At 42.5% G+C, this 14,993-nt stretch overlaps 1 protein-coding gene across 5 annotated transcripts in view; it reads right to left on the bottom strand.

The window, feature by feature from the left end:
* Nucleotides 1-585: 585 nt before the first annotated feature.
* Nucleotides 586-14,993, bottom strand: part of si:ch211-45c16.2 (mitogen-activated protein kinase kinase kinase 13) — a 47,001-nt gene continuing 32,593 nt past the window's right edge. For 4 of the 5 annotated variants that reach the window (XM_042425339.1, XM_042425338.1, XM_042425340.1 and 1 more), the window contains 13 exons: nucleotides 10,889-11,598; nucleotides 9,930-10,113; nucleotides 9,639-9,830; nucleotides 7,935-8,093; nucleotides 7,677-7,835; nucleotides 7,423-7,531; nucleotides 7,145-7,254; nucleotides 6,684-6,800; nucleotides 5,868-6,011; nucleotides 4,868-5,633; nucleotides 4,689-4,759; nucleotides 4,158-4,449; nucleotides 586-3,922 (listed from right to left, as the gene is read on the bottom strand). In XM_042425339.1, the coding sequence (XP_042281273.1) occupies nucleotides 3,821-3,922; nucleotides 4,158-4,449; nucleotides 4,689-4,759; nucleotides 4,868-5,633; nucleotides 5,868-6,011; nucleotides 6,684-6,800; nucleotides 7,145-7,254; nucleotides 7,423-7,531; nucleotides 7,677-7,835; nucleotides 7,935-8,093; nucleotides 9,639-9,830; nucleotides 9,930-10,113; nucleotides 10,889-11,531 (3,048 nt within the window). In that variant the 5' untranslated portion in view covers nucleotides 11,532-11,598 and the 3' untranslated portion in view covers nucleotides 586-3,820. Of the gene's footprint in view, nucleotides 3,923-4,157; nucleotides 4,450-4,688; nucleotides 4,760-4,867; nucleotides 5,634-5,867; nucleotides 6,012-6,683; nucleotides 6,801-7,144; nucleotides 7,255-7,422; nucleotides 7,532-7,676; nucleotides 7,836-7,934; nucleotides 8,094-9,638; nucleotides 9,831-9,929; nucleotides 10,114-10,888; nucleotides 11,599-14,360; nucleotides 14,433-14,993 lie in introns of those variants that run through there. The other variant, XM_042425342.1, reaches the window with a different exon arrangement.

Here is a 14,993-nt window from a genome sequence, read left to right as displayed (position 1 = left end):
TGATCCCTAAATTGTAAGTTGAAAAAATGTCATATGTACAGTATGTATATAATGTATTTTTAATGTTCATATCAGGGCCATAGCTACCAGTGTTGTTTCTGGGAATTTTGATATTTTAATGACCAACAATTAAAGAGGTCATACATCATGTTTTTAAGGCTAATTCTTTAAATGTGATTAGTATTAGATGTCCTGGATGTTGGAGCTTCACATTAATCTTCTGAAGAGGGAAAGTTTCTCTGTGCTCACCCCTTAATGATTCTGAATTTTTCCAGAATCTATGCAGTGAGAGGGAGTACAATTTCAAACAAGCTAATTGAACTTTGTGGAAAAACCATATGTGTGACCTCAGTATTCCTAAAATCCTGGATATGGTCCTGAACATATTATGTTTATATATCATAAACAAAAAAAGACAAGTACAGTAGTTTTTTTATGAATAAAATAAAATATGCAAGACTATTATAGTAATTATAAAACCCAATAAATCTACTGATTCATCTGTCAATTAATATAAATTATAGTCAGAGTTGATCAAAAAAATCAGCAATAATCTTGGTCACAAAAGAGACAGACCATAAGGTGTTGGGTACAGTACATCAGCATTTATTCCATGCACTTGCTTGCTCGGATTTTATTCTCCCAGATACCCACTGTACTGTACACTGGATAATACAGGGAACTGACAGGATTGGTTGATCGTAATGCCATTCAACAGGAAGGGGGGGTTGGAAATGAGAGTAACAAAGAAACAGATGTTCGATACATGGGATGAGGCAACATGATGTCCACAGTTAGAGACAATTTCACAGAAATTCAAATGTAAGTAAGTGGGGGTTTTTTTGATTAAAAATGAGAGGAAGGGGTCATTGCAGAAGTATAGAAATCTGCATCACACATGCCTTCAGGCTTACAGTCTCATTAACCCTGCGGTTAAAGTCCTCTGACTGGCTTATGTTTGAAACAAAAGTGATTATGATAAGAAAAATATTGTAACACCAGATGTTGCAGTGTACTGATGTGAAGTCTGCTAAATCCATACATCATCTACAATGGCGATCTAATTGATCAACGGTCCCCTGCAGGGTCAAAGATATGACGATGCTTTCGTTCTACCACACAAATACTGTCCTCTTCCCATACCAATTCATTGTGCTTCCTTTAAATAATACTTTTCAGGAGAAATCATAGATCATGACGTTTCTAAAGCTGCCTGAAATTAAAAAGAACACTACACCTTACCAGTCATTCATAATAAATTAATTCAATAATCATGTAGGCCAGCTACAAAGAAAAAACAAAAAGAATCAAAATTAAATTAAAAACTTTACAACAATCATACTTCACAGCATATATGCCAGAAAGACAATGTTAACAGCTTGATCGGATTACCCAGTCATTACAATACACTATAGGTTATTTCACACAAACGTAAACAGAATGAAGAAGGTTGAAGGAGGCTCAAGGAAAGGCAGCAGCTGTTTTTCAGTACCAAGCCTTTCCAAAGCTTTCAAGCAAAAGGTAATTATCCATCAGTACAGTTTTAGATTCACCTTGTGATACTGGGTTTATATGACTCACAACCTCCTGCAGTGTTCAATACTGATGTAATACACTTTAAAGAATTTCCTGCTCATTTTTAACCAGTCGGCTGGTTGTTGGTGACAGAAGCCCGAAGCTCTGTCAGAGCTGTGCGATACGTTAATGAGAGAGGACAAAAAAACAGGTCACATTACATTTACAGATGTTTATATACAGGAGTAACTAACACTGAGATGAGGTTGTTGAAAACCAAGAGCAGCTTAATGCTCTGTGGCCTTGTCTCTGGCTTATATTCCGTATTTAAGAATCTCAGCCGTCTGCATACACTTGAGCTGACATCTTGACATCATTATCGTTAAATTCAACCCTGGCTCGCTATTTTTCAACCGCAAAATCATTAAGGTGAATGACAAACACTCAGACAGGGATAATAAGAAAGCTCTCACAGATGCAGTATCCCCTTTTCAAAGACAACGAGACCTAAAAAAAAAAAGTAATATTGCTGGGCTTCTAGGATTTGGATGGTCTGCGTTGGGTAGAAAAAAAGGAGTGGAGCCAGGACATTTACATAACACAAGGTAATGTAAGTCATTGTAACTGTCGCCATCAAGTGGCTGTTGATATATTGCTCCCGTTCTCAATCAGCAACACAAAACCTGAGCATCAAACTCTGGAAAGGTGAGTTCACAAAAATGGGACAATTTAAGAATATAGGATCTATAAGCTGTTTGACTTGTTGCTCTCCACTAGCCAGCAGTCACTATGTTGTGTCTAGCCAGCTAGACGCTCCGGATCCTGAGCGAGCAACCTCTTCTCACCCAACCTATGTTATTGCTGTTTTGCACAGGACACACTTAGCATTTTTTGGACACCTACACAGTTCCATGCCACACATGGATAGTATGAATTACCCTGCTAGAAAATGGTACATGAGATGCTTCACTGAGGGACTTTAAGAAATGGGATACTGCACCTGGAGCGCAACTAAAAGGGTCTACATCTCTACGTAACATTAATGTTCGTTACAGCAATAAAGGGTTGAACATCAAGGCTATCCATAAGACCTTTAAATATTCCTGCACGGTCCATAATATGTGCCACTCAAAGAACATTCCAACATACAATAATTGGTCCAGTCCTGTTTCTAACAGTCCGCAAACAATCCTGAGATGAGACTTGAAACTGTAATGTCTAATGGAGAGGAAGGGGCTTTGTGTACACACACACACACACACACACTGATAACTCCCTCAACACCTCTGGTCATGACATCTGATTGATGATGACAATGACGTCTTGAGGAAAAGGACGAGCTGGATCACAGAGAAAGAGTCTCTTTTTTTTCTTAATTTATTTTTTTCCTTAGCTGTCAGTTGAGTCTTCATCTCTGTTCACTCTGCTTGCTTGTCCACTTCATGCAGTCTTCTGGCAGCTTTTGCATTTTGCAGGCTGCACAGGCATGCGAGGACAGTTCAGTGAGGGTCCTGATGACTAGAAACGTGTGGTGGTGTTGGGGAGGAAGTCCGGTTGCGAGGCAGGTTGTTCATGCTGGTGTTCACACTGTTTTCATGAGCTCCCAGTTCCCCACCCGCCATGGTGGGGACGGGATGGAGGTGGGTGGGGGAGGCAGGGTAACAGGGCTCTGCACTCATGATAAAGCAGGTTGGTCGTACTGTAGTAAGAGAGAGTGTTTGTTGGTTGGGGTTTTCGGTCTAAATCAATAAGATGCAGAGAGTGACTGCAGCCAGATAAAGGCTTGTAGTGATGCTCAAAGTCTGGGTCAGTCACCTGAGAGGCCAAAAACTACAGTGATGTGACTCCTCACTGCTAGCTGTCAGCCTCACACTTCTCATCATCATCAACTGCATCTTCATCCAGTCCCAGTCTCTCTCTAACACACAGTTAGCCCATGCTCAGTTTCAAAATGTGTCTTTTATTAGTCTTTTTTTTTCTTTCTCTCTGTTCTGTTTGGATCAGAGAATTTACAGATGTCCTGAATTTTCCTTCAAAACTCAGACAAAAATAAATTATGAATGTTACACTATCTACTGTACATTATCATTCAAAAGGGAATCCCTGCCATGGGTTGCCTGGATGCTGTGCTAGAGATGAGGGGAGGTTTTAGGAGGGGAAGGGCAAGGGGGAGTTTCTGGGAGAGATTGCAGGGGGCTTTGCTATAAGGGGGCTTTGTTGTCCTCTTTATTGCTGTATTTTCTGCAGGGCAGAGTGGGACACGATGGCCTCCAGGCAAAAACGGAACAGAGTCCTGCGGGTGGATTCACCACGAAGAAGGAGCCCCGACTTTTTTGTTTCTAATGGTGGCATCAGAGCACTCTGCTTCTGATGAATCGCAGTCTGAGTCCCCAAACTGTAGCGGATTCTGAAAGAGAAATGAGATGCAGAAGATGGTGAAACAGTAGCACAGATACAATGTCAGGCAACTGCTGTAAAATATAATTTTTATTATTTGAACATGATTTTTTTAAAGATTATTTTTGGACATTTGTTCCTGTAATTGATATTGTACAGTTGAGGGGCAGACAGGAAATGTCGGGAGAGAGAGACATGCAACCAAGGTCCTCCAAAAATATAGAAGTCACATCCATAGTACTGACCTCATAGCTGTGTTCATCGGAGCACAGTTTGCCCAGGGAGATCTGGGTTTTGACCCTACGGACAGCGCACTCTTTGTCAGACAGGCCATCTGACTGGGTGGAGATGTCGATGGGGATGTCTGGTGTGTGTGACAGCAGCTCATCCAGGTGCTCCTCCTGACTGGCGCTCATCCTCTCCAGAGGCCCGCTGTGGGAGTGGTCGCTGGTGTTTCCCTCTTCTCCGTCAGACACAGACAGGTTCTCTGAGCTGAAAGTGGAGTAAGACTGGAAGCTGCTCATACAGCGATGAGGTCTGTGACGGAGCAAAGGAAGAAGAAAAGTCTGTTGATGAGAGGCTGCTGTGATCAAGTAGTTACCTGTAAGACTGATTCATACCTGGCTTACTGTGTGTGAGACATGCCAATATTACAAAGTATAATAATTATTTTGATTATGATGTGGTGAATGTTCTCTGATTTTCCTCATTTGCACCACATGATGTAACAGTGTTACAACACTAAGGTAAAGGTTGCATGTAATTGAGCATTTTACCTTTGTCTCCTTGGAAACTCCACTTCACTGTCCACCTCCCCCTCTTCCTCTTCAGATGACTCATCTCCACCCTGTAAGAGAAGCAATTATAGCTGTTAATCCATCATTTTCACCCATTTCCTTCGCACAAATACATACTTTATCATAGCTCGACTGATGTAAGGCTTCCAGCTACTTACCTTCCTGAGAGGTCTGAGAGTGCGAGGCAGTGCAGTGGGCAGGGTGTGTGTGTGTTGGGACGCCTCCTGCTCCTGAGACTCGGCCTTGTTTGTGGCCTCGCCGTCTGAAGCAGGATCTTTGCTGGGAGCCCCTAAAGAAGAATGGGTGCCTTCTTGGGTGCTAAGCAGTGAGTAGTGGGGCAACTCTGGGTGGCTGGATGCAGGAGGGGTCTCCTGACAGTGTAGGCATCCAGGGAAAGGGTGAGCCTGGCAGCAGGGACACAAAGAACCAGCGCCTGCACCTGGGATGGGATTGGAGCTGGTGGATGAAGTCCGTTGACGTGTGTCTGCATCCACTGTGGTGGAAATGAGATCAGGGCTGGAGCCTGAAACACGGCGCTGCAGGTGGTCAGTCTGAGGGCTACGGAGGGCAGCAGCGGGGCCAAAGTAGCGCAGGTTGTTGGCACAGTTGACAACGGCCTCCTCACGGCCCTTCAAGGGGAGGAAGGGGCCCTCGGTTGGTGGGTGGTGGTGATGGTGGTGGTGGTGATGATGGTGGTAGGGCTGCTCCTGGAGCGACTGGGTGTCTTCTAGTGCCCCTGCAGCAGGTTTCAGCACCCCGGGGAACTCGCTGTGGCTCCCTTTACTATTGGCGCGGCGGTGACGGGGCTTGCTTCGGTAGCGGGCTTTGCCAGGTGGCGTGGACACCTTTGGACTGGCAGATAGTGGCGAGGGGGAGGGGAGAGGGTCAACACTGGGGATGCCATCAGAACGAAGCAAGTCTGGCCTGGAGGGACATCCACACAGAAATATCAGAATTAAGAATTTTAACAGCCATTTAAGTTAATTTTATACCCTCCAAGCTAAATAATTTATTTTAATGACACTTCTTATGAACGTATAATGATTCATCTTTACTTTACTGATAGTTATCACTTATTTAATGGATAAACGTTACAACAGGGCATTTATAATTCTCTTTTCGTTTATGGTAAGCTGTTCAATTTGCCAAGGGTCAAACCTTTTGGCGGGAGGTAACCCAGCTTTGTGGGAAATGCTTCCTTTCTTCTTGATGAGCTTCTCTACAGCGTTGGACCTGACGATGGGTCTGACCAGGTGGCGTTTGTAGGTCCCAGGATATTTCTTCTCCACTGCCTGCTCTCTCCTACGGGGATGACAGAATAAGTTTAAATGATGGTGAAGTGCATTCAGAGCTTTCATTACTTCAAACTCTAGACTGATATGATTTTACAAGACAGAAGACAGAATCCAAGTGAATTGTACAAATCTGTGATCTTAGTGAAGATAATCCTACTTTTAATACAGTAACAATAGATGTTTATTTTTGGTTGGTTTTTTTTTTTTGAGAAACACACAAAATCAATCATTCAGAAGAGAACGGAAATTCTGACAAGCGGAAAAATAGGTCAAGAAAATGGCAACAAATCAAGAGAGGGGAAACTCACAGAGACTTTTATTTATTTATGTCATACCCAAACAAAAACAAATGCCTGGGAAACTGAGGCTGAAATATTAACAATGTTTCTGAGAATTGATGGTGATTTCAGACAAAAAAAAAAAGCAGTATTGTTCTAGAAATACAAACTGACCCAGAAGTTTTTCTGCTGTAGCAGTATTTCAAACAATTTTTTTCAAACTGTCAGTTGTTTTGCCATTATAATAGTTTTAAATAGTTGGTTACAGCCTTTAAGAAGGAGGAAATTGACAACCAGTGAAGCCTGATAACGAGGAATGCAGCAGGATAGTAGTAAAGCAGAGGGTTAGGGTTAGGTTAGGGTTATTTATCACCGCTGTGATAAATAGCTTATTTACATACTTCATTAGTTCCTTCTCTCGGACCTCCAGCTGCAGCATGATGGCACTCAGCTCCATGTAGAGGTTGTTGGCTCTCTCTAGTTTCCTCTCATAGTGCTCCCGGATGTCCAGTGCGTGCCTGAGAAGGGTTGGAAATTGCAGACAAATGTTCAAACAACTTCTGCACTTGCAAATCAACATCACACCACATTATGAATAATTAACATCACAGTATAATTAACAGACAAATAAAGAGGGAAACGGGTGGTCTGTCTATTAGTCTATCAGCATTTTAATGGTACACTGCATCTCACCAAGCTATTCTGAAGTTTTTTGAATTGTACAGATTAGCCAAATGGTGGTGCTACAGCATTTGTTCACTTGTCCCCAACTGGCAGAAAGAGTGCATGCCATCATTCACAGATGAGCAACATGTTTAGTAACATCTTATGTTTCTCTGAACGTCTGTCTCTGTTCACACACCTGAGTTCATCCCGCCTGCGTCTGATCAGCTCTTCATCAAGCCTGTGGATACAGGTGCCTTCGCTTTTGATCTTCTCAAAATGTTTCTTCACTTCCTCCCTCCATTCAGCCTGTAATATGAATAGACAAAGTCAAAAATGCTGACAATCCATACTGCTATCAATGCTACAGCTGAGAGTACGTGCATACTAAACATCTTGAGAAAACAAGTGTACAGAATCATGTGACTTATACAAAGTGAAGGCAATTTGCTTGTGTTTTTCAGTTGTAGTGCAGACCTGAGACTTGAAGTACGTCTCCTGAGGAGCTCCTAGAACATCAGCGGAGGCGATGTCGAGGTGTAGGAGGATCTGACGAAAAGATGGTCTATTCCTGGGCTTGCCTTGCCTGGTATCAATGAACATCAGAGAGAGGAGATGTGATTAAAACAAGAACATGCACTTTTGAGCAATTCTGTGTTATGCATTGTTAGCTATTGTCCAAAGCAATCAACCAACTTAATATATGCGCTTAATATATGATCCATACTCACCATGTTTGTTTCATGAGGATTTTGAAACCGTCCGGGCAGGTTGAGGGAACAGGAAGGTGAAGACTGTTGCTGCCAACACCCCAAATGATGGCAGAGGAGTCCACGTCTTTGTAGGGAATCTCTCCAGTCAGCAGCTCCCATAACACAACTCCAAATGACCTGCAGCGCACAAGTAAAGATAGACGAGCATCAGTACAGCGACATCCACACATGATTTAAAATGATATAATTTTAAATTTGCAGCATTTAATAACTCACCAGATGTCTACTTTTTCAGACACAGGTTCATTTCTTATCACCTCTGGCGCCATCCAGGCCACCGTACCAGCGAATGACATCTTTGTACTTTTGTCACTGAGCTCTTTGGACGTTCCAAAGTCAGAGATTTTCACAGAGTCGTTGTGGGTGACCAAAACACTTTAACAGAGACAAAAACAGAAAACACACATCAGTTACATATTGGCAATACTCTTTAGTAAATATTGCAACACACAAACCTTGTGATTGGCATGAACAAAGTTCAGAATTATACAAAGTATGGTAAAATATGGTTGAAATGTTGTAACAACCTACAAATTACAATCCTACTTAAGTATTTGTGAGATTGAGTAAGTCAGACTGTATTATTAAGAGCTAAATAACAGTAATCCTGTCATAATTCTATGTCAGCTTTGTAGTAATTATGTAGTTATAGAAAGTTGTAGAAACTCATGTTTACCCTTTTATATTAAAGCCAAGCAGTGTCGGGCTGATATTAACCCATGACAAGATGACCCAGGTTAAACCATTTAGACAGATGCCAATTTTTTCCTGTGACATTCTGTTGTTTTTAAAGAATACATTTCATTTTATAGCATTCAACATCAGTTTTCAAGATTAAAACCCTCCACTGTTACAGAAGCACATTTCTGCATCTGAATCACCCCATTAAGTAAATGAGACTGACCTTTCCAGTACATTCAGCCTCCTATCATTCTGCTGACTAATACAGTGTTTGGCAGTGCTGCAGCATGATGATATTGATTAGAGAAACAGGGCTACAGTGTGCTGAGGACAAGACAAGATGAGCAGGATGAGTTAAGACACGGAGTCTTGTCCGCCTAACATGAAGTCCACTAGCTTTTACTAATTCTGAGAACGGTATTTGAGTTAATGTCAGACTATTCAGAGTTGAAAGGCTGGATTGTTGTTGCTGCCGAGGGCTAAGAAATCTCAAACAAGGCCGCTGAGCTGTTCATGAGCTTTACAGATCAGCTATAAGAACGTGACCAGAGCCCCCATGAGCTGCTGCATAGCAGTGAAAAACCTTTCATGTAGATCAGTAGGGAATAACAACTTTGGTGCCTTACACCAAAGAGAAGAGAGAGAAGCATTTTCCTTTTATTTAATTGTACTTCTATTGTAACCTGGCTTCAGGGGTGTTTTAGGTGATATAAATGTAGTAGAATAAACAATGATGAGAATTGAAAAGGTACAAAAAACAATTGAAGAAATCTTAAGTCTGTAACTGCAGTACATGATCCAGTAACTACTTAACCTTAGTTATCTCATATATACACACTTATCTTGGCAGAACTGGTCTCAGGTACTATGCACCTTTTAAACTGAATGAACTGCAAACTGCCCTCAAACTAGAGTATTTCATTCCCCAATGGAGATTTTAAAACTTTATTATCTGACTACTCTATAACTGTGACTGATATAACTGTTTTTATTCATTCCTTTTGATTGCGTCTGTCTAGCCTTAGCTGTGTTCCTGTATCTGTGTCTGTATATATATGTGTGTGTGTGTGTGTGTGTGTATCTGAATGTTTCTTGTTCTCAGGTCTCTCTTGAAAAAGAGATCCAAACTCAATGAAAATACCTGATTAAATAAAGTTAAAAAAAAAATCCTTTATTATTCCAAAATTACTCCTCAAATTATATTCTCATCTGACAATACCAGTAAAAGAGGCGACTCACTTGGGAGATTTGAGATCTCTGTGAATGATCTTGTGGAGGTGTAGGTAGTTCATGCCACTGGCGATGCCTGAGGCCCAGTCCACCAGCAGCCTGGGGGTCACTTTCCGACCTGCCCTCAGCACCTCATAGAGCTGGCCCTGGGCGCAGTACTCCATGATGATGCAGTAACAAGGTGCCTGGGTGCACACGCCCCTAAAAAACACAATAAACTAAATTGTAGAGCAGCACCTCTAAAAAACAAGTTAAGGTGTAACATCTAGTAAAAAGCAGGTCAAATGGTTGTCGACTTACTTGAAGCTGATGATATTGGGATGCTTGAGCTTTCGCAGGTGTTTAATGTCTGTCTCCTTCTGCTCGCGCACTTTCTTGATGGCCACCTCCTCGGAGCGAAATTTGCCCAAGAAAACGGCTCCTTGTGCACCACTACCCAGCCACTGCAGCTCAGAAATTTCCTCAAACGGAACCTCCCACATGTCTGGAAACAGATAAATAACATTTTGTCAATATGTCATATATAGCGAACACTACAAGTTGTTCTTTTTTTAAGTGTATAAGACAGATTTTGACCTTTAGCATTGTTTTTGGCTGTCTATTCTGGTTGTGCTGTCAGGTTTGCTCTTTAGGAAGAGAAATTGTTACTTGCAAAATAAATGTCATGTAGTTTAAGTCTCGATTTTCCTTCCTTACGGGTAATATAGTAATTCAGAAACAAAAAAACACATGGTTAGCACTAGATCTTGTATTATTTAGTCATACTGAGCAAAAGCAAACCTACTGCCTTGTGTGAAAACGCTGTAACTGTCTTAGATACTGAAACAGTGAGTGATATGCTGTTCCATCCTCCTTATGTGGTTTTGAAACCAACATAGAAGAGTAGCTATGCTGCTGGAAACTCTAGCACACTAATTTTGAACATTAGCTGACCAACCACAAGACCCAGCCCAGTTCTGTCTGACCACACTCGTATCCTGAAGCCTGTATGTCCAGCTTGTACAGGCAGCCCTGCAGCAAGGTGAATCTACCTTCACCATGACCTCAATTCAAACTGACAGCAGTACCGCTTCACCCAGAACAGCAATATGGTGAAGCCAGGGGTGGCTATTCAATTACAGTTTCAGAATACACAAGGAGAAATGGGAGGGAGATCTGAAGTTTGTTTCTTGGAATGCCTTAAAGGTACAGGGACATCTGGAGTACACATGGTGCACTCAGTTGTCTAAAAGATGCCATGCAGAAAGATAAGCGCTAACCTTGCTGTTGTAGCTTGTATTCTGTCGAGTAGGTCTTTCCTATGATGTTCCAGACTGGACGAAGACAGCCAAACAGCCCCTCCAGGAAGCCACCGGACCCAGGCCCCGCTCTGTGGAAGTGCAGCTTGATGTCATCAGGGTGATGTGGGTGGCTTTGTCTCCCCTCTCCATTGTGGTCCATAGGACAGTCCCCTTCTCCCATCTGCTCTTCCATTCCACTGCCACAACCGCCGTGCTCGCAGGACGCCGGCGACCCGGCTTCCTCATGGTCCTGCTCCTGCAGCTGGAGCACACTGTTGTCAAAATGCCCACCCTCGCTTCGCGTCGAGTCCACGCTCAAGGCTGTGTTTGGGGGACTTAAACCCCCCAGCACTGAGTCCTCATCCTGGCCAGGCGTCTGCAGCGTCTGCAGGGGAACGGGCAGGTGTGTTGGCGGGGCCAGGTCTGTGATAATCTGAGGGGGTAAATTAGAGGGAGGGGCCTGAGGAGGCTGGGGTTGGGAGTTGGGCGTGTTTGATTTCTTCATGGCGTCCCCAACCACGGTAAGTTTGAGCTCCTCCTTCAGCTTGCCCACCAACAGACTGGGGCAGGAAGTCCATGAGAGCACCTCGGGGGAGCTACCCATGGTGTCATGCATGTGCATGGGCTGCCGAGTGATGATGAGTGGGGGGCGTCCTAACGCACTGGTTTGTCTGAATGTTGAAAATTACCTGTAGAGACGGGAGATAGATAAAGAACAAGAAAGAGAAACATGTTAACTGAACTATAAAGTAAATGGAAAGAAAGCAGATACAAAAAAATACAACACAAACACGATCAGAGCTATTGCCATGGGCCCTCATAACCTCCACAGAGAGAAAAGCAATCCTCTCATTTCCTCTCATAGATCTGGGATTGGAAGAGCTTACATTAATGATGATTATTTTTAACTATTGAGTGTAAACACAGCAGGGTGGAGGAGGTCAGGAATATCAGATAGGCTTTAAATCAGTGCATGAGAGATGGAGTCGCTGAATGAAAGACACTGCAGAGTAGATACGAATAATGCAATTCTGGGAAATTTCTGTGAAACAGTTTGACTAAACAGATCACACGCACACAACGAGGGCTTTACTATGTTCTCTGTGAAGCGGTAACAGTATAGCAGGGATTAAAACCCTTGCTGTGTATTACGACAGCTAAGAGCAAAACATCTGGCACATACAAACCATTCTCAGTGCTTAAACAGCAGTGCCGGCCATAGCCGCCAACACAGGCCAGCCACGCAGCTAACATGCTTTCTGCTTTTCTACACTCACTGACCCATCAGGGGAAAATCTATAGCGTCTTTATCTGCCTGTTAGTGTTAAACAAGACGGTGCTGAACAGGGTCAAGGAAGGGAGACAACCTTTTAACATAAATTAGAGCTGTTAATTGATTTGCAAAATTCACCACAGAGGCCTAATATACCAGAAATATTAGAGTGGACAAAGGCAAACATACCAAGGCATAAACACTACGGTAAACTCTCTGATGGTAGACAAATTAATATCAGATTATGTGTCATCATATTGCCCAAAACCCAGTTTACATTTACATCATGTCATTTTGTCATTTAGCAGATGCTTTTATCCAAAGCAACTTACATGCAAAGCAAGACAATCAAGCATTAGAGGACAGTGACTCTGTAGTACAAATTCTCAAGAAGCTGACAAGTGCAATGACAAAGAGCGTTAGACAGAAGAAGAGATGATCTTTTTTAAAATCAAAGTAAGGAGTTGTTAGTTGTCACCACTTCTTCTTTGACTTTCTACCAAAGCCTGAGGCCAAAAAATGCTGATATCTGTCTGATACCAGCTGAATAACAACACAAAAAATGTATCAATATTTAAAGGGATAAGACTGGCATTGTTCTTTATTTTTCTTACTATTATTTTCCTAAATCCATAAATTGGACGAAGAGACCAAAACCAAAAGCATGTTAGTCTGTCTCTTGATATTTTAATAATCACAATTTCATGGGATTTGTTGACAATAATAAAAATACAGCTTTAAGAGCTGATTCACAGATCATTTAAATGTGTTCTTGATTTGTTTTGTTTTTCAAATATTGTTTGGCCACATTACGTCTCTCTTATCACAACAGTAGAGAGATGACAGGAAACTGGGAGAGGGAGACATGAGGAAAGACATGCAACAAAGGTGCAGCCTTCATGTCGCTGCTGGAATTGAACTGCGGACATTGTCGTTACAGTATCTGGCATGTGTCTTAACTTTTTGAATAAAGTTTACCCCTGTTTGTTCTGATGCTCATTTGTATCTTATAATGCCAAACTATGTGCCTCATAAGGAAGAATTTTAACCATAAATATTATGCCTTATATCATAGATATTGCTAAGAAAACTGATGAACTGTATAACCTACCTGTCAACCTATCTACAGTATGTCAGTTAAAGACACTGTGTGTAATATTTTGCATGATAATAGCATCTTACATCAAACTATTCTGATGGCTTAACTTTTTGTTGGTAGAAAAATGAGACAATCCCACTCTACAGTATGTGTTGCTCTCTTCCCTTCATCTCACTGTCCCTGTATCAGATGCGTGGGGAGTGTTGTAACAACATGCAATGCTGTCTTGCCACACAGTCTTTTTCAACGTCACCACAGGGAGTTGCCAAGGTCAGAAATCCTGAACATGGGGGCTTTAATTTGTTACGACTGTAGCATACACTGTGTTTACTCAGTGACAAACAGATGGCCATTTATCCACAGTCCACTGTGCTCGTTTACCAATCTGCACAAAGCAGTGAATCAATTGCTGCTTAAATGACACTTTAAAGCCACTGAGGACATCATGGCCTTAGAAATCCAATCAAGTTTGAGGGGGCAGTATAAAACAGAGAGTGAGGGACAGAGAGAGAGAGAGAGAGAGGCTGTACAGTGTGTACAGTCGGGAACAGAAGATCAAAGTCCAGGAGGGAGGAGACAGAGAGGCAGAGCAGTGAGTTGGCTCTGTGTTACGTGGAAGGTTCCTTAAGGGGTGAGGACAGTCAAGAAGTTCAGCTGAAACACACTTTTAGTTTATGTTGCCCTCTGCAGGGAACATTGGCATGAATGCACAGCTCTTCCACTTGGCAAAGGTCAAAGTACAATCAAGCCCTCTATAGCATACAACTTTGCTGCATACAAATTTGCTGCTGAAATGCTGCAAGGCTACAACACCAAGACTGGATTCCAGTCTCCAATGTTTGTGTTTAATCATGCATTTTCTGTTTTGCATTTTTCCATTTCTGGACATTTGAAAAACAGAAAAGAGGGGGGTAAGAGGGAGGGGTTAAGATGTGATAAAGGTTCCTGACAGGCCTCAAACTGAAGAGATGTTCACAGTTATTTGCTATGCGTCCTGAACCGCTGGTCCACATCAATGCTGCTTACATGTTTGTGCGAGTGCATGTACTGTATCTGTGTGTATCTACTGGGGGGGTAACCTGAGTGCTGTGAGAGTGTAGTGGCTGCCAGAAGCTCATCTATAATGCAGGCCTGTCTCTAAGCAGGTTGCTGAGAGTGCAGGGGAAGGAGAGAATGCTCTCTCAGGTATCCAATAAATCCGTCCCTTCCACAGCCGAGACAATCGAGCTGTGTGAGTAGAGGCCCGTGCTGTAATTCCACCCCACGGATGATTCTCAGAGCTGGGCTTCTGACGTGGGACGCGTAGGGCGGATGTGGTCGGCTGTAGAGAAACACGCACATCAAGACACAAGCCTGCATGCACAGTAACTCATAACCTGACTCAAACAACACAATTATCTTGCCTGAATAATGACTACAAGAAAATCTGATGCCTTTCAACTGCTGTAATTTTCACCCATTTGTACTCGGTACAGCCGGTCTCTTTCCTGTGTTAACAGGCTGAATCTGGACAAAGTCTATGCATCTATATCTGACACCAAGAATAGGAAACGGACCTCTTCCATTAATCTCTAATGGGAGATCTCTATGGGCATAGAATCCCATCAATAATGTCTGCGCCTGATCAGGAAAGGGTTTCATTTACAGTCATTTATTTACTGGACTTTCCGAAAGCAATCGTGGCTGGGCAAAAGGACACACTGACTCTGATG

The sequence above is a fragment of the Thunnus maccoyii genome, chromosome 11, assembly GCF_910596095.1.
Source record: "Thunnus maccoyii chromosome 11, fThuMac1.1, whole genome shotgun sequence".
Taxonomy (NCBI): Eukaryota; Metazoa; Chordata; class Actinopteri; order Scombriformes; family Scombridae; genus Thunnus; species Thunnus maccoyii.
The sequence above is the reverse complement of the archived record's forward strand: the minus strand, read 5'-3'. Positions and strand labels throughout refer to the sequence as shown.